Source organism: Macaca nemestrina, chromosome 18 (assembly GCF_043159975.1).
Source record: "Macaca nemestrina isolate mMacNem1 chromosome 18, mMacNem.hap1, whole genome shotgun sequence".
NCBI classification, from domain to species: domain Eukaryota; kingdom Metazoa; phylum Chordata; class Mammalia; order Primates; family Cercopithecidae; genus Macaca; species Macaca nemestrina.
In genome coordinates this window covers 15,230,700-15,253,395 of record NC_092142.1, presented here as the reverse complement: position 1 = coordinate 15,253,395, position 22,696 = coordinate 15,230,700, and the positions used below count along the sequence as shown (strand labels likewise).

Below are 22,696 nucleotides of genomic sequence, written 5' to 3'. Positions count from 1 at the left end.
ATCAAGATTACACCACTGCACTCTAGCCTGGACGACAGAGCGAGACTGTCTCAAAAAAAAAAAAAAAAAAAAAAAAACTACAGTAAAACTGCTTATTTAGGCCGGGTATGGTGGCTCATGCCTGTAATCCCAGCACTTTGAGAGGTCAAGGCAGGAAGATCACCTGAGGTCAGGAGTTCGAGACCAGCCTGGCCAAAATGGTGAAACCCTGTCTCTACTAAAAATATAAAAATTAGCCTGTTGTGGTGGTGGGCGCCTGTAATCCCAGCTACTTAGGAGCCTGAGGCAGGAGAATAACTTGAACCCAGGAGGTGGAGCTTGCAGTGAGCCGAGATCGCACCACTGCACTCCAGCCTGGGCAACAGGGCAAGACTCTGTCTCAAAAAAAAAAAAAAAAGACAAAATAGAAAAACCACATAAGTATTCACTTTATTGCCAGCAGGAAAACCATCACTTCCTGCCTTATTGTTGTTTAAAAACAGAAATTCACCCATAATAAATCACGTGATAAACTGAGGGGCTGCAGTTTGCATGTGACTGAGTGACTTGCCAGTGTGACTGTGTTGCAGGTGCCAGAAGACACATCTCAAGAGTTGGTCACCAGACGTTGCCAAGAAATATAAAAAGAGAATCTGAATGCGACCCAGGCACTAGCACACAGCAGTACGCTTTTATTTTGCCGGAAGAGCCTGGGGCACAGCCCATGCATTGACGTTTGATCTTGTTTCAGCTAAACTAAATGTGTCTGTTAAGATTTTTTTTTTTTTTTTTTAATTTGAGGTAGATTTAGGTGTGAGGGGAAAAAGTTTTCAGCCATTTTCCTGGCATAGACCTTACAAAAGAACCACTTTCTTTAGCTGTGTTTGCTGAGGGCGTTGGTGAGGGTTTGAGATCTTATTAGTTGGCTTGCTGCTAACTGGAAATTTAAGATGGTTAGGGGAATGCCTGACTCCACGTTTTACCTAAGCTCTCTCTGAAAAGGGATCTCCCCAGCAAAATCTATAGTGTAATCAATTACCAAGGGAGTGGCTGAAAGTGCTTAATATGCTTAAGCTGGCTTCAGAATGCATGTTCTGTATTACAAAGAACCTGGGTAGAAAAAAAACAAATTCATCTGTATGGTTTTTTTTGTGTGTTTGTTTTTTGAGATGGAATCTCACTCTGTCGCCCAGACTGGAGTGCAGTGGCACGATCTCGGCTCACAGCAAGCTCCGCCTCCCGGGTTCACGCCCACCACCACGCCCGGCTAATTTTGTTCTTGTATTTTTTAGCCAGGATGGTCTCGATCTCCTGACCTCGTGATCCACCTGCCTTGGCCCCCAAAGTGCTTGGATTGTAGGCATGAGGCCACCTATATGATTTTTATAAAGGGCATATCTAAATCAAAATAATCCAGGAAGTGACAATAAAATAAAAAGGTGGAAAAGTTCATGTTGGACAAATGCTGACAAAATGAAAGTACCATAGCAATATTAGTGTGGGATAAAACAGACTTCATATTGATGAAAGATGTAATCTCCTAAAAGAAATAACAGTTATACCTGCTGGGCACGGTGGCTCATGCCTATAATCCCAGCACTTTGGGAGGCCGAGGCAGGCGGATCACGAGGTCAGGAGTTGGAGACCAGCCTGGCCAACATAGTGAAACCCCATCTCTACCAAAAATACAAAAAAATAAGCCGGGCGTGGTGGCGGGTGCCTGTAATCCCAGCTACTTGGGAGGCTGAGGCAAGGAGAATCGCTTGAACCTGGGAGGTGGAGGCTGCAGAGCTGAGATCATGCCACTCCAGCCTGGGCGACAGTGAGACTCCGTCTCAAAAAAAAAAAATAACAGTTATGAGTGCTTGTGAACATAACCTTAAAATATATAAAGGAAAGCTAAAGGAAAAGTCTGATGGAACACAAGTATATATTGACAAACCACAGTCTTGGTGGGAGATTTGAATATATTTCTCATGAGTCAGCAGATCAAGTGGATAGAAAATAAGTATATAAAAGATTTTAATAACACAGTTAGATACATGTAATAGAGTTTACATGCTCTTCAAAGCTGGTAATAAATCAACTTGCAAACACTGATTTTAAGTCCTTCCACAAAGAAAATATCAATAAAATAGGGATATAATAAGTCACTTCCCTCCTAGGGCGATAGTGTGTATAAAAGTGCTTAAGGTGTAAAGCCTTAGAAAACATTTGTTCCTTTTAATGCCCTGATTTGTTTTATCCTAGGAACTGCAGCAGTAGGACACACAGACAAGATTGGGAGATTGAAAGAACTCTGTGAGCAGTATGGCATATGGCTTCATGTGGAGGGGTAAGCTGGCGGTCAGGCTGGTGGCTCCATTCGGGCCTGCAGAGTCCTCATGAGGACTGGACATCCAGGCTCTCATTTTGGTGACATTTATCACGAAGGGCTCTTTGGGTCACAGATCACAAAATAACCCAAATTGGCTTAAGCCGAAAGAGATCTTACTGGCTCATATAACTACGAAGAGCAGTGCCAGGACTGCCTCAGGCACGACGCCAACTAGAATTCAGTGTCTTACTCCCACCTCTGCTCCCCCAGTTACAGGCACTGGGCTTGGTTTCCTCTCTCTCTGGACAGATCTTCCTGTTACAGTGCAAAGTAGCTGCAGAAACTCCAGCCTTCTTTCCAGCTTCGTGGTCAGCTGGAAGTCCTAACAAGTCTCATATTGAACCAGCCACTGTGGCCAGCGAGAAGTAATCCTCTGATAGTTCAGGTTCTTTGCCCTCCTCTGGAGCAGATAGTGGTGTCTCCTCCCCACAAAGCTCATGTTCTGCTGGAGGAAATGGGGGTGGCGCCCCAGAAGGCTGTTGGAGGGCCATTAAGAGAAGCAGGGGGAACCGATGTGGGCAGCCAGAGTAGCCCATATCCACCACATCATACAGGGAGGTTTCTTTTTGGTCCCTAAGTAAAGAATGATAACTGGGAAGTGAGATCCATGAAAGAGAATAATACTCCCATTATACTAAATGAGCAGGGTTAGTTCCTGAGACACATTTTTATTAAAGTGCATTTTCAGGATTTTCCTTCATTTGTGTGAAGCACATCTTCTGTTGCTGTTATAAAAGCTAATAACACATTAAAAAGATATTTAAGTGTCAACTTGCAACAGCACAACCTTTATTTTTTTAAGTACATAGTGAATAAGCAACATTAATTAGTTCTTAGGCTGGTGTTTTTTCTTCCAGTGTGAATCTGGCAACATTGGCTCTGGGTTATGTCTCCTCATCAGTGCTGGTATGTTGTTGATTTACTGAATATTGGTGTTTTTAAGAAGGAATTTAAAATCACTCAGTCCCTCATAGCTCTTCACAGTTTTTATGAACGGAGGAGGGTGTTGGGTTTGTGTATTCTGATAATCTAATGAAGAGTTGTTCTTGTTTTGGTAGGCTGCAACCAAATGCGACAGCATGACGATGACTCCTGGCCCGTGGCTGGGTTTGCCAGCTGTTCCTGCAGTGACACTGTATAAACACGATGACCCTGCCTTGGTCAGTTTCCCCTCCCTGGGGAGGGAGTGGGTGTGGCTAATACACATTACTGGCTTTGGGGGCAAAATACAGAAAAATAAAGGAAAAAGTGAAAAATACCCATAATTTCACTTCTATTTCATTTTTTAAAAGAGAAACTTGTGAGACTTTTTTTAGTGACATTTTATGATTGCCTAATATTCTGTCACAATTTAATTATTCTCCATTTATGAACTCGCAGGATGTTTTCAGATTTTGTTACTGAAATAGTGAAGCAGTGAACGTCTTTCTGTATTTCTAATTATTTCCTTAGAATAGGTTCCCAGATGTGGAATGACTGAGTGGGGGAATTTTAAGCCTCCTGATCCATATTGTCCAATAAGTTGCAACTTTTTTTTTTTTTGATACGGAGTCTCCCTCTGTCACCCAGGCTGGAGTGTAATGGTGAGATGATCTTGGCTCACTGCAACCTCCACCTCCTGGGTTCAAGTGATTCTCTTGCCTCAGCCTCCCAAGTAGCTGGGATTACAGGCATGTGCCACCACATCTGGCTTATTTTGTATTTTTAGTAGAGAGAGGATTTTACCATGTTGGTCAGGCTGGTCTTGAACTCCCGATCTCAAGTGATCTGCCTGCCTCAGCCTCCCAAAGTGCTGGGATTACAGGTGTGAGCCACTGCACCCGACCACATTTTTTTTTTTTTTAATTGTAGTTGTGGGCCAGGCGTGGTGGCTCATGCCTGTAATCCCAGCACTTTGGGAGGCTGAGGCAGGCAGATGGTTTGAGCCCAGGAATTTGAGACCAGCCTGGGCAACACGGCGAAACCCCATCTCTATAGAAAAATACTAAAGAATTAGCTAGGCATGGTGGTGTGAGCCTGTAGTCCCAGCTACTCAGGAGGCTAATGCGGGGGAGCTGATTGAGCCCTGGAGATCAAGGCTGCAGTGAGCTATGATCACACCACTGCACTCCAGCCTGAGCGACAGAGTGAAAACAAAATCCTGTCACAGAAAAGAAAAAAAAAAAATAGTGTGGTTCTTGATAATATAGGTCAGCATGCAAAATAAGGTTTAAGTGATTTCTGCTAAAACACTGTCTGCTGTCTTGCTCAGCTAATAATGGCCAGGTGTTTGAGGATGCTCAGAGCTACTTTCGAAGTGGGGAGTCTCCTAGGTTCTGGGATGTGACCCATCTGGGTTTTCTACTGGCTTTTCCTGGCATTGCCACTCCTGAGCTGTGAACCCTTGGACAAACCGAGGTCTCTGAGTGAAGTTACCTGGAATACTTAGCTCTTAAGAGTTGTTGAAAGATCAAATGGAAAATGTAAGCCAAGTGACTAGTATGGCATCTAGCCCATACTAAGTGGTAGCAAATGGTAGGTGGTTAGTTCTATTATGAGATTGCAATGGTTTTGATTAATAAACCTCTTTTGGCTTTTTTAGACTTTAGTTGCTGGTCTTACATCAAATAAGCCCGCAGACAAACTCCGTGCCCTGCCTCTGTGGTTGTCTTTACAATACTTGGGACTTGATGGGATTGTGGAGAGGATCAAGCATGCCTGTCAACTGGTGAGTAGAAGCCTGACATTTAAATGAAAGACTCTTTGGCCACAGCAGAGATAGAAAAACGTCTCATTTCTGTACCTTCCGTCCAGAATGTTGTTGTCTGGATTGACTGTCTTGTGAGCCAGTGACTAACTGCCCTGCATGTAAATCTTTCTTGTTCAGAGTTCTGGGAGAAAGTGCTGGGTTGTCTGTCCCAGCATTTGTGTGCCGATGAAATCAGATGAAAAGGAACACCATTGTCAGCATGGGATCAGAAAAGAAGTCACAGATGACTTCTGAGGAGTGGAGAAGGGTGCAAAAGGTGGAGGGGTGGGGAGCAAATGTTCCCCTTAATTGACTGACTATGGCGAAGGAATGGGAAGGTTACAGGGTGATTATGGAGGGCATGGATATTTTGAAAACCAGCTGGCTTGGGTTCCCAAATTGCAGGGCTCTTGGGGACAATTCTAATTCTCTCTCCATTTTAAATGTGTTCTAATTGTGAAAAATACATAATTATGCTATATTTCAGTGTTTTAGACCAATCTTCTATAACAAAATACCTTAGACTGGGTAACTTATAAACAACAGACATTTATTGCTTACAGTTCTGGACGTGAGAAGTCTCAGATCAAGGTGCCAGGAGATTCCGTGTCTGGTGAGGGCCCGTTCCTCATAGATAGTACCTTGCATGTGGCCTCACATGGCAGAAGGGGTGAACACAGTCCCTTGAGCCTCTTTCAGAAGGTCACTAATCCTGTTCATGAGGGTTCCATCCTCATGCCCTAATCACCTCCCAAAGGCCTCAACTCATTTGGGATTAGGTTTCAACAAAGGAATTTTGTGGGGACATAAATATTCAGATTGTAGCATTTAGAAAGCAAAAAAACAGGCCAGGCGCGGTGGCTCACACCTGTAATCCCAGCACTTTGGGAGGCTGAAGCGGGCGGATCACGAGGTCAGGAGGTCGAGACCATCCTGGCTAACATGGTGAAACCCCGTCTCTACTAAAAATACAAAAAATTAGCCGAGTGTGGTGGCGGGCACCTGTAGTCCCAGCTGCTTGGGAGGCTGAGGCAGGAGAATGGCGTGAACCCGGGAGGTGGAGCTTGCAGTGAGCCGAGATCGCGCTGCTGCACTCCAGCCTGGGTGAGAGAGCGAGACTCCATCTCAAAAAAAAGAAAAAGAAAAAAAAAAACCAAGGTCATATTTACTCAGGGTTAGAGCTGAGCCCTACCTAAGCTCAGAAGTGCGTCACCGTTTTCTTACCTGTGAAATATATGTATGACACAGGATTGCCAGGATGGCTTGAGGAATTAATACAGGAGAGCTCTTTCTGTAGTGTCTGTTCATATAGTAAATTATGCACGTGGGTTGAAATCTTTGTTTTAAATATATTCTTGGGGAGTTGGCACTTCCTCAAGTATCATTTCTATATTTAAGAAAAATAGGTGGCCGGGTGCGGTGGCTCACACCTGTAATCCCAGCACTTTGGGAGGCTGAGGTGGGCGGATCACCTGAGGTCAGGAGTTTGAGACTGGCCTGGCCAACATGGTGAGACCCCTCGTCTCTACTAAATATACAAAAATTAGCCAGGCATGGTGGCAGGCGCCTGTAGTCCCAGCTACTCAGGAGGCTGAGGCAGGGAGAATTGCTCGAACTTAGGAGGTGAAGGTTGCAAGGTTGCAGTTAGCCAAGGTCGTGCCACTGCACTTCAGGCTGGGTGACTCCATCTAAAACACACACACACACACACACACACGAAAAACAAGTATTTTCATAGTGCTCTAGCAGTAGTCCCTTTGTTCATCATATGTTAGGATGGTTCAGTAGTTTTAAGATTTATGCTGTGGGCCGGGTGCGGTGGCTCATGCCTCTAATCCTAGCACTTTGGGAGGCCCGGGCAGGTGGATCACTGAAGCCCCAGAGTTCAAGACCAGCCTGGGCAACATGGCGAAATCTTGTCTCTACAAAAAATACAAAAATTAGCCAGATGTATTGGCGCAAAACTGTGATCCCAGCTACTCAGGAGGCTGATGTGGGAAGATCACTTGAGCCCAGGAGGTCAAGGTTGCAGTGAGCCCAAATAGCACTACTGCACTCCAGCCTAGGCGACAGAGTAGGACCCTGTCTCAAAAAAAGAAAAGAAAAAAGATGGATGCTCATTATGTTTACAGAAGCGGTGCAATTTTTGAAAAGTGTCTCACTGTGCTGTTAGCTCACTTCTTGAGATGTGGTTCTTAGGAAAGAGAAGCCTTAATAACTTAATTTAGAGACAGTTTAGGCACTCGGAGATTTTTTCAATTCCCCTTGGCTATGAGTGCAGAATGATGCCATTAACTACCAAACCCTTGAGGTCAGCACAGCTCTGGCATCTTCCTGCAGGCAGAACCGTATGCTTCTGAGGAATTGAATGCTGTCCTGCTGCCGACTCACGGGCTAAATGCATGTGTTAAACTGCATGGACATTTAGCAGACATGGTCATCTGTATATAGCCATGCCTTAGAGTCCCCAGTGGAGCGTACATTTCCTGAGAGCGCAAATCAGCATTCGCCTCCTCATCCTCCTCTTCCTTCTCTTGTTTCTCTTCTTCAGTAGTTATTGACACCTCAGTGTCAGGCACCACGAAGTACTTTCATGCATCATCTCATTTGATCCTGCAGCTTCACTAGAATGTAAGTTCCACTCATGACAGTGTATTCAGAATTAATTTTCTTGAAGAAAAAAAGGAATTTCTTGAGGGGCTTTCTACTGTCCAGTACTCAGTGAGTGTCTGTTTAATGAATGTACTCCAATCCCATGAGTTAGATACGATTAGTGATGAGGGACCTGGGATTGAGACATTAGTGACACTACGTTCTAGACCGCCTTCCTAAGCACTTGCTGTATTGCATATCAACTCATTTAATCCTCACAGCTTAGCGAGATACATACTGTCCTCCCCATTTTATGATTGAGGGAACTGAAGCACAGACAGCTTAAATAGCTGGTGACTGGCAGATGAAGTGACTTACCCGTAGTCCTGCAGGTGGTAAGTGGCAGCATCGTGCTCTTATCACCAGCTCTTGAGTGCGCTGTGTCCTCTCATTTGTCATTGGTCTCCCCCAGTGTTCGGTACTGTGCCTTGCACGTGTTTCATTATACTCAGTAGCTTTTGAATGAAAGACAGACTTACATTGCAAATACTACAGATTTCTGTGTCTTATTAGAAACTGCTTTTCTTGAATTACTAATGTAACTTTTAAATGAAAGATTGGTGAATATTTACAGATGTTGAAATACAAAAATGGGTGGCTGAACTTAGAAACCACCAAGTCGCAGGTGACTTTGCCTGATATCCGTGTTCACAGACCTCCGCAGCCCCTGGGGAAAACCACTTCTTCAGATCCGTGTCCGTTTGATTACACGTGCTATTTTTTGTCATTTGCAGAGTCAGCGGTTGCAGGAAAGTTTGAAGAAAGTGAATTACATCAAAATCTTGGTATAGTATATAATTTCATATGTTTTCAAAACATAACTTTTTTTTTAAACTTCGGCAACTTAGAATGATTTTAGAACTTTAGAATGATTTTCTCCACATTTCAGTGGAATTGTGTCAGCTCCAGTGAAAACAACAACAAACTGCCTATATTTATACAGTGAGCCTGAAGCGAAGAAATTTGAACCATACAATGTTTAATTCCTACGGTGCTTTTCATAGACTTTATTTATTGTGTTAAAGTTCAGAATTGCACGAAGATAAACACCATTGACTTCAGCTGCCCAAGGCCTTGGGCACACTCATCTTCCCAAAATGAAAACTCACTGTGTGCCTCAGAATGCTTTGGGCTTCTCTTTCTGAAACCTTCTGCCATCAGTTTTCATTTGCATGAAGCGGGAGAAAGGGAAAAGGAAATGGCCCTGCTCTTGTCTTCTGATACCTTCCTGAAGTGAATCCAACAGAGATTGCTCCCTAGGCGTAACTAGACAAGGAAATAAGGATTTAGGAGAGAATGAGGATCAGTTCAGGTTTGATTGTTTTTGTGGTTCGCTTCATTGTATTTTAGAACTTCAGGAAATATATGTCAAATTCTGATTTAAATAGGTTCACTGAGTGTTTCTTTGACAATTCTGCAAGGTATGCTTAAGTTTACAACTAACATTTGAGCGTATTTGGGGTTCAAGTCAGTAGAGTTTATTTTTCTTTTAGAACATAGTTTGGTTTAAATACAAAAAGTAGCCGAGCGTGGTGGCACAGACCTGTAGTCCCAGCTACTGGAGAGGCTGAGGTGAAAGAATTGCTTGAACCCGGGAGGCAGAGGTTGCAGTGAGCCGAGATTGTGCCACTGCACTCCAGCCTGGGTGACAGACACCCTGTCTCAAGGAAGAAAAAAAATACATGGTTTTGTTGAAGGGGGTGTGTCTACTCTGCCTTCTGAGTGGGAGTCTGGAGCCAGTTGACCCGAGTTCTAGCTCAGTGGGGGATTCAAGCCTTGGACGAGGAAGTGGACCACTGGAAAAGCAGAAGGCATGAATCTAAGTTCAGAGGCCTGGGCCCTACTCTGAGCAGTGCCACAGGGTCACCCTGTGACATTGAGTCATTTTCTTTCCAGGCCTGTGAGCTCCACTGTCAAAGTATGTTGGTTGGACTCCTCTGATTGCAAACAGAGAAGCAAATTATGGCCTCGCTTGAACAAGCTGTTAGGAATCCAGGCAGTGCTGGGCCTGTCTGCTTTCCTGCCCCTGCCATGCTGAGCGCACTCAGCTTTTCCTCAGTCATCGCTGCTCCCTCATTCTCAAATCGGGGAACCCAGTGGTGCTAATCACCAGTTGTTTTGGAGCATCTCTGTAGGCCACGCTGGCCCAGGCAGAAAGCCTGCTCTGTCCCTTCTTCCAATGGCTGTTTTCTCAGTAGAGGATACAATAATTGGCTAACACCATGAGGTGTTACGGTCTGTGAGTCATTGTTGTCATCACCGTCATCACCACCGTCCCAGCTGCTGCTTGTGAAATGCATGCATGGTATTAAGTACTTTACATGCGTTATTTCATTTAACCCTCCCAACAGTCTCCTATGTACATGCTGTTCTCTCTGCCTGGAAACACCGTTTCCCACCCCCTCACCCCCAATTCTTTTTATTTTTTTTGTGATGGAGTCTCGCTCTGTAGCCCAGGCTGGAGTGCAGTGGCACGATCTCGGCTCACTGCAACCTCCGCCTCCTGGCTCCCTGCTCAAGCAGTTCTCCTGCCTCAGCCTCCCAAGTAGCTGGATTTACAGGCACGCGCCACCATGCCCACTAATTTCTGTATTTTTAGTAGAGACGGGGTTTCACCATGTTGGCCAGGCTGGTCTTGAACTCCTGACCCCATGATCCTCCCGCCTCAGCCTCCCAAAGTGCTGGGATTACAGATGTGAGCCGCGCCCAGCCTCCCCAGCCTCAGTTCTTCTAATGGCTGGTTTCTTACCTTTCAGATCTTAATTCAAATCTCACCTCTTCAGAAAGGCCTTTCCTGACCACCCTAAGATACCCTCCCACCGTCAGATGTCACTCCATCCCTTGGGTCGTCTTCATCACTCTTATTACTATCTGAAATCAGATCTGTTTGTCTTTCCTATAGAAGCTTTGTAAAGGCCTTATACAGACTCACCACTCACCTGGGCATTAACACCCAAGACTCTAGCCCTGAAAGCCCAGTGCCAGGCCCCAGACATGCCCCCATCCCCTGCCACTCAGCTGACAGTCGTCTTTCTGTTTCCTCTGTGTGGATTCACCTTTTTGTGTGTGTGAGCCCAGCCATGGTTTAACCTTTTTTTGGTTCTTAGTTATATTTAATCCAGTATTTCAGATATTCAGAATTGACAGCTTCAGTATCCACTCAGTCTATCACGTTGCTAGAACCAGGAGTGTCTCTAACCCTGTGTCGTATTTCTCACACACATTGACATTTGAGACCACTGAGTTCAAAGAAAGAAAAGATGATCATAATATTCATAGAAGTCTTGGCACTCACCTCACTCTGCCATCTCCTAGCTGAGGATGGGAGAATGGGTGGATTATTTTGTTGCCTTTTTGTTCCTACTTGCTTATTGAACTTGCCCCCCTATTTAAATATGAAGCAACCCCCCCCGCCCCGCTGCCGCCATACCTTTAAAAGTATCACGTTTTATTTGTGTAAGTGAAAGATGATGGATGTGAAGGCACTTAGCACAGGACTGGCCCCGTAAATAACTGGCAGATTTGAGTTCGCATCCTGCTTGATCTGAATCCTGTCCACACGGTCCTTTGAAAAGTTAGTAGAAAAGATCTTGGGCCGCTGCTTCTTGCCTTTCCAAGTTAGCATTTCCTGTTGAGGCCCTACCAGTGAGTCATCACACTCAAAGAGCCTTGGAACAGAAGTGTTATGACTAGAGCTGTAGTTCTGGGATTGTTGGATGCTTAGAGATCTTCTCCCCCAGGACCGCCCACACGCCCCTGTAGTACCACAGAGCCGGCCAAGGACATGGCTGCTTATGGTACCCTGACCCCATGGCTTGACCAGGTCAGGGTATACTGTTTGATGCAGAACAGGAACTCGCTGCTGGATTATCATAATACATAATGCAGTGGATGTCTTCAACTGTTAGGAAACCCACTAATGAAGTTAGTCGTCTGTGGCCTGTCTTTAATAATAAGTAAATATATTAGAAAATACACACATCCACTTCTCAGCTGTGCTTGTCTACATCTCCAGCAGGACTTGCATCTTGTTCCAAAAGTTTTACAAAGGGGAAGAAAGTACTTGTTTCCCCCTCTTTTTTCCTGTGAGTATAAAAACTTGTAGTTGGCCAGGCACAGTGTCTCACGCCTGTAATCCCAACACTTGGAAAGCCAAAGTAGGAGGATTAATTGAGGCCAAGAGTTCAAGACCAGCCTGGACAACATAGCAAGACCCCATCTCTAAAAAAAAGTTTGTTTCAATAAATCTTGCATAATTTCTGGGATTCTTGAAAGCATGGGCTCTCTCAGCACTGAGTCTAATTTCACTGCTTCTTACTGATTTGAATCTTTAATGTTAGACCTATGTTTATCCCTTATTAAAATTTCCCCATGCTTTAATTTCATTGTACCAGTGTCAGATATCTTATAATTCACAGTGTGCTTTCAGGGGCTGGCTCATAGTTATTTTTGAAAATTTTACTGAACATTTGATTTTTGTTTTTCTAGCAACTGAAATTAATCTCTGAACTTTTTAGCGTGTTTATTTACAAATAGAGCATCTCTAAGCGAGTTTTTGAACTCAGCATTTCATTTTGAAGGTGTCTGGAGTTTAATATTACTTGGTGATATGAGACTTCCATTCTTCCAGGTGGAAGATGAGCTCAGCTCCCCAGTAGTGGTGTTCAGATTTTTCCAGGAATTACCAGACTCAGGTCAGTGAATTTTAAAAGAGGGTTATTTTCATATCTGTGTTAAAGGCTTTGAATTTGATACCATTCCAAGTTAAATAGTTCAAAATATTTTTATTGCGAAAAATCTTCAGTCAGCATTTCAGAAAAATGTAATAATGTTCATGAAAACTTCAGTCCGAAATGCCTTAGCATTTTGCTGATAGTTTGCGGTGATTAAACCAGGGGTTCCCAAATGCCAGTCCCTGGACCAGGGCTGGAATGGCTGAGAAAGAGTTGCTTGAACATAAAGATTTGTGGGCCTTACTTCCCACATATTTTGAGTCAGTAGGTTGTACCCAGGAATCTGTATCTTTAAAGAATGTCCCAGGTGCCACCAGTCTAGTCCAGAGCACCATTATTTTTTTACCTGGATGGCCATTGTCCCCTCTCAACTGATCTCTGACTTTCATACGTTCTACACAACCCATTCCAGACCATTCTCCACCTGGCAGAGTGAGGGTTATAAGTGGAAGTCACATGGTGTTGAAACTGGAAAGGTTCCCTTGTCCCCCTCACGGGGCACGTGATGGGGGTGCGGCTCACTTCTTCAGTGCCACGCTGCTGCTCAGACCTCTAGGAGAGCATACAGACAGGCAGGCTGTGGGGCTCCGACCCCATGGCAGCATCTAGGGGTGAATATTTTATAGCTCCTAAGGCCCCAGTGGGTATGTGTTACAGTGTGCTCTTTTAATTTAGTCGTCTGTAGGCAGCTTGTTTTAGCTCAGTTAGACCCCCTTCCTTATCACAAGGACAGAGGGATTAATGTATCCCAGGTTCTTGCCTTGGTGTACCGGAAGAATGGGATCACACGATCACATGTGGGCTTGGAGAATGAGTGCAAGGTTTATTGAATGGAAGTAGCTCTCCGCCAATGGGGGAGCCAGAAGGGAGATCGTTTTCCCTTGGAGTTGGGCCAGTCAGCGGCCCTGGCCGCACTCCACCTCATCCCGCTGGCCGATGGCCTGCTGGCTTGCCGGTCAGGGTGCTCTTCTGCCGGCCTGCTCTCGATGACCAGCCCCTTGTGTCTTTTTTCCACCAATGTGTTCCTCTTGCCATCCGGCCACTTTGGTCTGCCCACTAGGGTCTTTATAGGCCCAGGATGGTGGTGTGGCGGGCCAGGGTGGTCTTGGGAAATGCAACATGTAGGGGAAGGCAGGAGTGCCTGTCCTCACGTAGGTCCGTGGGGTGGAGTCCTAGCCAGGGACCGGCCTTTCTCTCCCCAGCACTTCCCTTCCCTGTTTCTGTGTCATTTAAAGGGACCCCGCTCTTCCCTTCCCAGCACTCCTGTATCAGTGTCACTTCCCTGCCCAGAGCCCAAGGGTATCTTACCGTTTCAGTGGAACAAAGGCCAGGCTTTCCCACGCCCCATGAGGCCTGCACACTCTGCCCCAACTTCCCCTCTGCCTTCCCCCCTTCCACTCTCCCTCTCGTTCATTGTGCCTCAGTCAGACCAGTCTTTTCCGCGCTGCAGGAACACTGCCCTTTCCTACTGCACGGGCGTAACACTCGGTGTTCCCTCTGCCTCAAACACATTTCTCCCTTCTGGTGCCAGCTCCTCCTCACCATTTTGGTCTCTACTAAGTATCCCCCTCCTCAGAGAGCCTCCCCTGCCTATCCTGCCTGAGGGACTCCATCATTTTCTGTCAGAGCCCCCAGCTTCTCTCGTGACACTAACAACCACATGGAGTGATTTTCTGTCTTTATGGTCCATTTCCTCAACTAAAATGTAAGCTCCAAGATGACAGAAACCTTACCTGCCTTCTGTCTCAAGTGTTGGGCTCTGTGCCTGGCATGGGTTGGCACCCACTGTGAGGCCTAGTTGGATGATCGTGGCACTCACAGACCTCACACGGTGCTTGGGAGACTGGTTACTCACTTACAACAACTGCTGTTTCTTCTTGAAATCCCTCGAAAGCAAACCTTTTCAAAAATGAAATTAATCATTCTGTTTTATGTGAATGTATTCAAGTGTCACATAGATCATGAGGAAAAAGAAACGTAGCCCTTGTGTCAGATAATACATGAGAATTCAGTAATACGAGGCAGTGCCCTCGGGCTAATATTGGGATGGGAATGAAGTGGGGTTGGGAGGGTGTTTCTGGTCAGCTGTGTTTCTGGGAGTGACTGCCTTTCTGTGTTTTGGTGTCAGATCCGGTGTTTAAAGCTGTCCCAGTACCCACCATGACACCTTCGGCAGTTGGCCGGGAGAGGCACTCGTGTGACGCGCTGAATCGCTGGGTGAGAATGGCAGTTGCCTGCCTTTCCTTTCAGGTCCTGGCCCATCACCACCCCACCTGCTGGTGAGGGTGACGCACGCTCCCGTATGGGAACTGAGGCCCACAGGAGGAGCCGCCCTGCCAGTGCTGGGCCTGCTCTGGGGTTCTGTTCCCCGTTCTGTTACCGCCTCACGAGCTGGGTCACCTCTGGCAAGTCCTTCCGGCATTGCTCCCTCACTTTCCTTGCTGCCGTATAAGGCTGTGAGATAACAGGCACAATGTGGGCTGCAGGGCAGCTGCGGTGGGTTCTGGTGAGCCCGGGCAGCACAGCCGGGAGCCCCAGGCAGAGTCTGCCGAGCATCTGCGGCTGGCGGTGTGAAGCCAGGCCTGCGCTTCGGTAGCTTTTTGGGCACTGGATAGTAACTCTAGGATTTGAGTCTGAAGTGTGTTGTGAACAGTGTGGGATGGCGTCAGCAGCGGTCCTAGCCAATGCTGGACACGCCCAGCCTAGCAGGGTTGGCGGGTAAGTCCTGGTACACCCATGCTGGGGCTCAGCACAGCTGTGAGAGACCATAGAGCTGAATGTCTCACACAGAAGGGAACTGGTCATCATAAACGAAATGCATCAGTGCAGGTTACTAAGCAGTGTCGAGTAGCCTGTTTTATGGCAACAACTACAACACCCCACCTGCCACTCAGAGAAGTGACACTGGGGGTAGACCACATGTCAGCAGTGGGTGTCCCTTAGTAATGTGTTGTGGGTCATTGTTATTTTTTTTCTTTTTGTTTACCTGTATTTCCTAAATTTTTCTACGATGAACTCGTATTAATAAGAAAAAAACAAAATTTACTGTTTTTAAAAAGCTGCTCTAAGTATTCAGAGACAGTCAAAAGATGAGAAGGAACCAGTTCTCCGGGAGCCTCTTTGGTCTGGGGCTGAGGGGATGAGGGTGGGTCCTTAAGACTTCTGAGTCCCTCGTGACAGGAGGGTGTTCATTTTGTCCTCCTCACAGCTGGGAGAACAGCTGAAGCAGCTGGTGCCTGCGAGTGGCCTCACGGTCATGGATCTGGAAGCCGAGGGCACTTGTGTGCGGTTCAGCCCTTTGATGACGGCAGCAGGTAACCAGGCTCGCACATCCCTTGCTCTTGTTCTGGGGCTGCTGGGTGGATTGGCTTGCGCTTATGATACTCCGTTCTCCTGGAGTCATTAGCATCTCTTTTTGGAGGGGCATTTTCTTTTCTTTTGGGCTAAATTTAGGTAGATTAGCATTCCCATGTAACTTATTAGAATCAGAATGAGAATTCAGAAGTCACCTGAATTGGCTGGCTTGGTGGCTCACGCCTGTAATCCCAGCACTTTGGGAGGCCAAGGCAGGCGGATCATCTGAGGTCAGGAGTTCGACACCAGCCTGGCCAACATGGTGAAACCCTGTCTCTACTACAAATACAAAAATTTAGCCAGGCCTGGTAGTACACGCCTATAGTCCCAGCTACTTGGGAGGCTGAGGCAGGAGAATCACTTGAACCCAGGAAGCAGAGGTTACAGTGAGCCGAGACTACGCCACTACACTTCAGCCTGGGCGACAGAGGAGACTCCGTCTCAAAAAAAAAAAAGTCACCACCTGAATTCCTTTTTTGTTGCTGTTGAGTCAGGGTCTTGCTCTGTCACCCAGGCTGGAGTGCAGTGGTGCGACCATGGCTCACTGCAGCCTTGACCTCCTGGGCTCAAATGATCTTCCCACGTCAGTCCCCGAGGAGTTGGGACCATAGGCACGAGCCACCACGCTGGACTAGTTTTTGCATTTTTTGTAGAAACGGGGTTTTGCCATGTTGGCCAGGTCGGAATTCCTGTATTTTGATGTCTTGTGATCTTCGGTTTCCCACTGCAAGGGTTCTCACTCCCCACTGCACGTGACAGTCACCCGGAGCTTTACACACACCAGTGGCTGCCCACCTCCAGAGAGTCTGGAATGAAGCCTGGGGGTCTGTGCTTTGGTTTTTATTATTTTTTTTAGAAACAAGGTCTCATTTGTCACCCAGGCTGGAATGCAATGTCTTGACTATAGCTCACTGCAACCTCGACCTCCTGGGCTCAAGCAGTCCCCTGCCTCAGCCTCCCAAGGAGCTGGGACTACAGGCGAGCACCACCACATCTATTTTTTTTTTTTTTTTAATTTTTCATAGAGACGTGGTCTCACTATGTCACCCAGGCTGCTCTTAAACTCCTGGCCTTAAGTGATCCTCCTGCCTCAGCTTCCCAAAGCACTGGCCACTATAAGGATTGCCTGGCCACAGCTCTACAGGCTTGGTCTCTAACACTGCAAAAGTAAGCCAGTGAGCCCTGAGGTCCGGCACTGTCCCCATCTCCCTGCCGTTCCTGTGGGGACACCAGCCCACCACAGTACTTCCCTTTCTCTCCGTCATAGGAATGTATAGAGTCTGTGGCTGGCTTTTTATGCTGAACCCGTGGTGTGATGTCTCCAGCCTGCCTGAAGTAGGCTTGCTGTGGGAAGAGTGATTTCTAACACTGGAGTGTGTCATTGTGGGCCACATCTGTGAGGGAAACACTCCACGCCTGCTACAGCCAGCTGTGTCGTTTCTAACCCTAATTGTTCCATGTCTGGGTTGAGTGCCTTTGTTTTTAAATCTCCACGGCTCCAGGTAACTGGAGTACCTCAAGCTTTTGACCTTCCCGGTAGTGGAAGAGAGAGCCCTGCCCTCTTGTCATTGGCCATCTCGTGAGCATTTCTCTGACATTTTGTGAACATCTTCAGTTTTAGGAACGCGGGGAGAGGATGTGGATCAGCTCGTAGCCTGCATAGAAAGCAAACTGCCAGTGCTGAGCTCTACGCTCCAGTTGCGTGAAGAGTTCAAGCAGGAAGTGGAAGCAACGGCAGGTCTCCTATATGTTGATGACCCTAACTGGCCTGGAATAGGGGTTGTCAGGTAAAGTCTTGGCCTGCCACTTGATGTTAGAGATTTTTCTGTATGAAGAACACGGGTGGGTCATTTTGTGAACCACCTTAGAAATCCAAGATGACTGTGTAGTCACAATATACTTAACAAAAATGCAACTCAGTTTTCTGGGCATTTACAAAAGCACAGTGCAAGCAGGTGATTCGGCCCACCATGGCACTCAGGGAGGGGAGTTGCTGAATGTCCTGCCTGTATGTGCCGACTCTCAGCTACCTAGGAGAAGATGCAGACAGGTATAGATCACTGACAATGGTTACTATCCAGGGCATATAGAGAATTGCAAATCAGTAAGAGAAAACCCAGCTCTTGGGGAGAGAGAACTCCCCTGTCCTTTCTCATTCAGTGGGTGCAGTCCTGTGGCTGCTTTCTCTCGCCTTCAGAGGTGAGGCAAACCTCTTTTTGTATTGCACATGAGACTTCCAGACCTTGCATGGAACTAAAGACTTAGGCTTTCGGCTGGGCATGGTGGCTCATGCCTGTAATCCCAGCACTTTGGGAGGCCGACAGGAGGATAGATCACTTGAGGTCAGGAGCTTGAGACCAGCCTGGACAACATGGCGAAACCCCATCTCTACAAAAGTTAGCCAGGGGTGGTGGCATACACCTGTAGTCCCAGCTACTCGGGAAGCTTAGATGGGAGGATCAACTGAGCCCAGGAAGTGGAGGTTGCAGTGAGTCAAGATCATGCCACTGCACTCTAGCCTGGGCCACCGAGTGAGACCCTGCCTCAAAAAAAAAAAAAAAAAAAAAAAGGCTTTCCTGTGACTTTCTCTTTACTCCTGGCAATCTATACACCTGTGGCCTTCCTGAAAGTTTGGTCTGGAGACACTCGGAGTAGCTCTTTTGCCCACTGGTTCCACTCCATTGTCTTGCTAATATCTAGAGGTTTCTACTCCACCCCTAATCCTGTATCAGAAGAGACACTGATCTTTCAGGCTGAAATGCTGTCGTTTGATGTTATTTTAGGTATGAACATGCTAATGATGATAAGAGCAGCTTGAAATCAGATCCTGAAGGGGAAAAAATCCACGCTGGACTCCTGAAAAAGTTAAATGAACTGGAATCTGACCTAACATTTAAAATAGGTAATTACTTTTAGAAGTCAGCTGTGAGGTTTGGAAGGACATTTGCTAACTGGCTTTAAAGAAGATGGCTTATCTCTTGGCGGGTTAGCATCTCTCCGGCTGAGTTCCGGGCGAAGGTGCGGTTCTGAGACCTCCCTCCCCTTCTGCAGCCTTGCCAGGCCTTTCTCTCTGTCCTTAGAATCTCCGTGGAGGAGACCCCTTTGTGTGTGGCCAGGCCACTGGACAGGAGAGCAGGTCCACGTCTCACCCATGACAGAGGACTTGGGAAGCCAAGTTTGTCTCATTTCCTTTGCAGGCCCTGAGTATAAGAGCATGAAGAGCTGCCTTTATGTTGGCATGGCGAGCGAGGACATGGACGTGGCTGAGCTCGTGGAGACCATTGCGGCCACAGCCCGGGAGATAGAGGAGAACTCCAGGGTCCGTAGCACCCATCAGTGTTCATTCCTTTTCCGAGTTTTGTCCCACCAAACAGCGGGGGTCACGAGGAAAGGAGCTGCCCTTGGGATGTCTGTTCATCCTCTCTTAAAGTCTGTCAATATTTCCTGTAAGCTGGGTCTTGTGCCAGGTGTCAGGGATGCCAAGTGGGTTTGACAGCCCATGCCCCAGTGATCTCACAAGCTCAGGGGGAAAGATCCACATAGCCACGCGGTGTAGTAACCCCGCCTTGGAGAAGAGGGCGGGTAGCTGGACACACAGGCAGACACATTCACCCCTGCCGCCAAGGTCAGGGAGGACTTCCGCTCTGGAGCTGTGTCCTCAGGGTGAATGAAACAGGGCCTTCTTTATGTGTGGTTCCCCCCATACCCCTTCCCTACAGCACTTCCCACCAGGAACAGACCTACTGCTGTGGGTCCCTTAGTGTGGAGGACCAGGCTAGAAGGCTGGTCAGGTATCCTCCAAACATCATTACTTCCTTAAAATCACTCAAAAGGAGAGAAGAGGGACCAAGGTAAGAGTGCTGTAAAAGGAGAGAGACATGTGGCCGAGGAGCCAGCTTCATTCCTTCCTGGGTGGACTCCTTGAGGTTTCTTCCCAGCCTGACTTTATGACTGTTTTCAAGAATACCTACCAAATGAGGCTGGTCACCAAGGTGTGTCTGCCTAGGCCTCTGTGAGCATTTTATCCGCTTGTCTTTGATTTTCTATTTTTTTTTTACACGGCATTTCAATGCAGGATTTCATTGACCTGCTTTTGAAATACTCCCTCAGTGCCATGTTACTAGCTCTTCTGGGCCCCAGGCGAGAAGCTTAAACAAGTGATGCCTTTCTTGGTCTTAACCGCAGCTTCTGGAGAACATGACAGAGGTGGTTCGGAAAGGCATTCAGGAAGCTCAGGCCGAGCTGCAGAAGGCAAATGAAGAACGGCTTCTGGAAGAGGTGAGGCCCCCGACGGGCAGCAGGCTGGGGGCACCGCCGCGAGGCCAGGTGACCCTGAGCACTGGTTCTGTCTTGCAGGGGGTGTTGCGGCAGATCCCTGTAGTGGGCTCCGTGCTGAATTGGTTTTCTCCGGTCCAGGCTTTACAGAAGGGAAGAACTTTTAACTTGACAGCAGGTAGGATGGCGTAGCCGCCACCCGGGTCTCATTGACCTTGGGAGGTTTCACCAGATGCCCTTGGGTCCCAACACTCTTCGCACTAAGAAGCCCGGCCTGGTTCCCATTCTTCATCACTGGATGTGGGCTGGGCATCTGAGAAGACAAGGTCTGGTGTGCCCTGCCCTCCTCCCCCTACACCCTGGCGGCTGAAACAGCAGGGAAGCAGCTACCCTGCTCTCCGCAGCTGTTGCCACCGCGAGGCCATGAGGATGCGCCTACTCAGCCGTGCAGACTCTCAGGGTGCTGTGTCTTGGGCACTTTGGTTCAGGGTTAATACTTCTTGTCTTCACGTGTGTTCTGCGCCAGCAGAGGACGGCTTTTGCAAGCGGCAATGCAGAGACTGAAGCATGGAGCGCTGGCACAGTTTATTTTGAACCAGGCAGCCAGCAAGCGTTCCAGCCGCTGGAATGTGGGGAGGGTGTTAACAGTCTGTGACTCCTTTCCTGTTCTACCGAGGAAGTAATTTCCTACACTTGAGCCCCTTCCTTCATTCTTCCCCAGGAAACGATGACTCCATTGTCATGAAAGCAAAAGATTATCTGATTTCTAATCTCCCAAGCCTTAGCCTTCAGCAGAGGCACCCACTTCTTGTGGCTACAGTACATTTCCCTGTTGGGCCTGGCTCCCCGGGTGCGCTCATGCGGCACTCGAGTGCTGGCAGTGCTGGCCCTGTGAGGCGGCTTTCTCTAGCTCTCAGCACATTCATAAGTGCTCTCGTGTCCACCGGTCTGTGGCAGGCTCAGTGGCTGGAAAGAGGTTATTGGGGAACAAGGCTATGTGAGGGCAGGTGGTGTCTTCCAGGGCGGCCTGTGCCTGTAGTTTCCACCCAGCCCTCTCCTCTCCCGCAGGCTCTCTGGAGTCCACGGAACCCATATACGTCTACAAAGCACAAGGTGCAGGAGTCACGCCGCCTCCAACGCCCTCGGGCAGCCGCACCAAGCAGAGGCTTCCAGGTAAGTGCCCCCCCCCCGGCCCACGCTGAGTTCAGGTATTCCTTTGTTTTCTGGGTTCTTGAACTCCAGACGTCTATTTCTCTTCATTTAAGACCAACCACCGCCATCTCTTTAACCATTTTGGTGGCTGTGGAATTCAGCCTTGAAGAAATCCCTCGGTAGCATGCTAATGAAACAATGAAAGATGACATTGTCACTGTGGTGTTTACCCTCCTGCGCATTTCCTAACGAAGATGACCTTGAGAGTTCCCTGGCCTGGGGAGCATGTTGGTGTCACGCTAGCAGCTCTCGGTTTTCTCATCTCTGAACACACCTCAGAGCCAGTAAAGATTTCTGCTGAAGCCGTGTCCAGAGTAAAGCAATTATGTGTCGCAGAGCCAGCCTGTGTTGCGGAAGTCTCCTCACTGAGCCTCGGCGCGGTCTGTCTGCCCTTTCTGTAGGCCAGAAGCCTTTTAAGAGGTCCCTGCGAGGTTCAGATGCTTTGAGTGAGACCAGCTCAGCCAGCCACATTGAAGACTTAGAAAAGGTGGAGCGCCTGTCCGGTGGGCCGGAGCAGATCACCCTCGAGGCCAGCAGCACTGAGGGACACCCAGGGGCTCCCAGCCCTCAGCACGCCAGCCGGAGCGAGGCCTTCCAGAAAGGGGCCCCTCACCCAGAAGATGACCACCCACAGGTAGAAGGAGCGGAGAGCTTAAGATAAGACTCACCGTGTGGTTTGAGACTGTACTGAGTATTGTTTCAGGGAAGATGAAGTTCTATTGGAAATGTGAACTGTGCCACATACTAATATAAATTACGGTTATTCGTGCTTCACTGGGATTTTGGCACAATTATGTGCCTGAAAGGTAGACTTTCTAGGAGGGCAGTCGGCTTGTCTAACTTCCTGTAAATGTAGAACCACCAGGAACTGTTGCTGTCCTAATACCACTTTTTCCTAAGTTAACAAACGCTTTTTATTCACAAAAAACACTTCGAATTTCAAGTGTCTACCACTTGGACCCTTGCTCTTTCTAAACATAAGCCTAAGTGATGAGGTTGCACGTGGCAACTTTTTGGTCAAACAGCTTTTCATTAGCATTCTCCAGGTTCTCTGCGACACTTCAGAGGTGAGACTGGCCGTTTCCTTTGCTGTCGGTGTTAGTCGGTCTTTACTATGATCAACTTGCAATATACAACGGGCCTGCTAGGCTTGAAGGAAAGCAGTGTTTGTGGGATTGTAAATAAGAGCATCAGAAACCCTCCCCAGCTACTGCTCTTCCTGGAGACTTAGTAAGGACTGTGTCCACTTGAGCTGTGGCAAGGCTGCGACTGTCCACGACTGTCCTCTGCCACAAGCCCGTTTCTCCCTTTATATACTGTTTGTAAAGAGAAACTATGTAAAGTCTCCTCCTGACCATATATTTTTAAATACTGGTAAAGCTTTTA

At 47.5% G+C, this 22,696-nt stretch overlaps 1 protein-coding gene across 8 annotated transcripts in view; it reads left to right on the top strand.

Moving 5' to 3' along the window:
• LOC105467728 (pyridoxal dependent decarboxylase domain containing 1) overlaps positions 1-22,696 on the top strand; it is a 60,247-nt gene that overhangs the window by 35,709 nt on the left and 1,842 nt on the right. For 7 of the 8 annotated variants that reach the window (XM_071084153.1, XM_071084150.1, XM_071084155.1 and 4 more), the window contains 15 exons: positions 2,230-2,314; positions 3,214-3,262; positions 3,415-3,516; positions 4,938-5,063; positions 8,471-8,521; positions 12,367-12,430; positions 14,598-14,686; positions 15,678-15,783; positions 17,439-17,610; positions 18,607-18,725; positions 19,021-19,142; positions 20,009-20,101; positions 20,180-20,276; positions 21,167-21,271; positions 21,712-21,944. In XM_071084153.1, the coding sequence (XP_070940254.1) occupies positions 2,230-2,314; positions 3,214-3,262; positions 3,415-3,516; positions 4,938-5,063; positions 8,471-8,521; positions 12,367-12,430; positions 14,598-14,686; positions 15,678-15,783; positions 17,439-17,610; positions 18,607-18,725; positions 19,021-19,142; positions 20,009-20,101; positions 20,180-20,276; positions 21,167-21,271; positions 21,712-21,944 (1,613 nt within the window). Of the gene's footprint in view, positions 1-2,229; positions 2,315-3,213; positions 3,263-3,414; positions 3,517-4,937; positions 5,064-8,470; positions 8,522-12,366; positions 12,431-14,597; positions 14,687-15,677; positions 15,784-17,438; positions 17,611-18,606; positions 18,726-19,020; positions 19,143-20,008; positions 20,102-20,179; positions 20,277-21,166; positions 21,272-21,363; positions 21,686-21,711; positions 21,945-22,696 lie in introns of those variants that run through there. The other variant, XM_011717404.3, reaches the window with a different exon arrangement.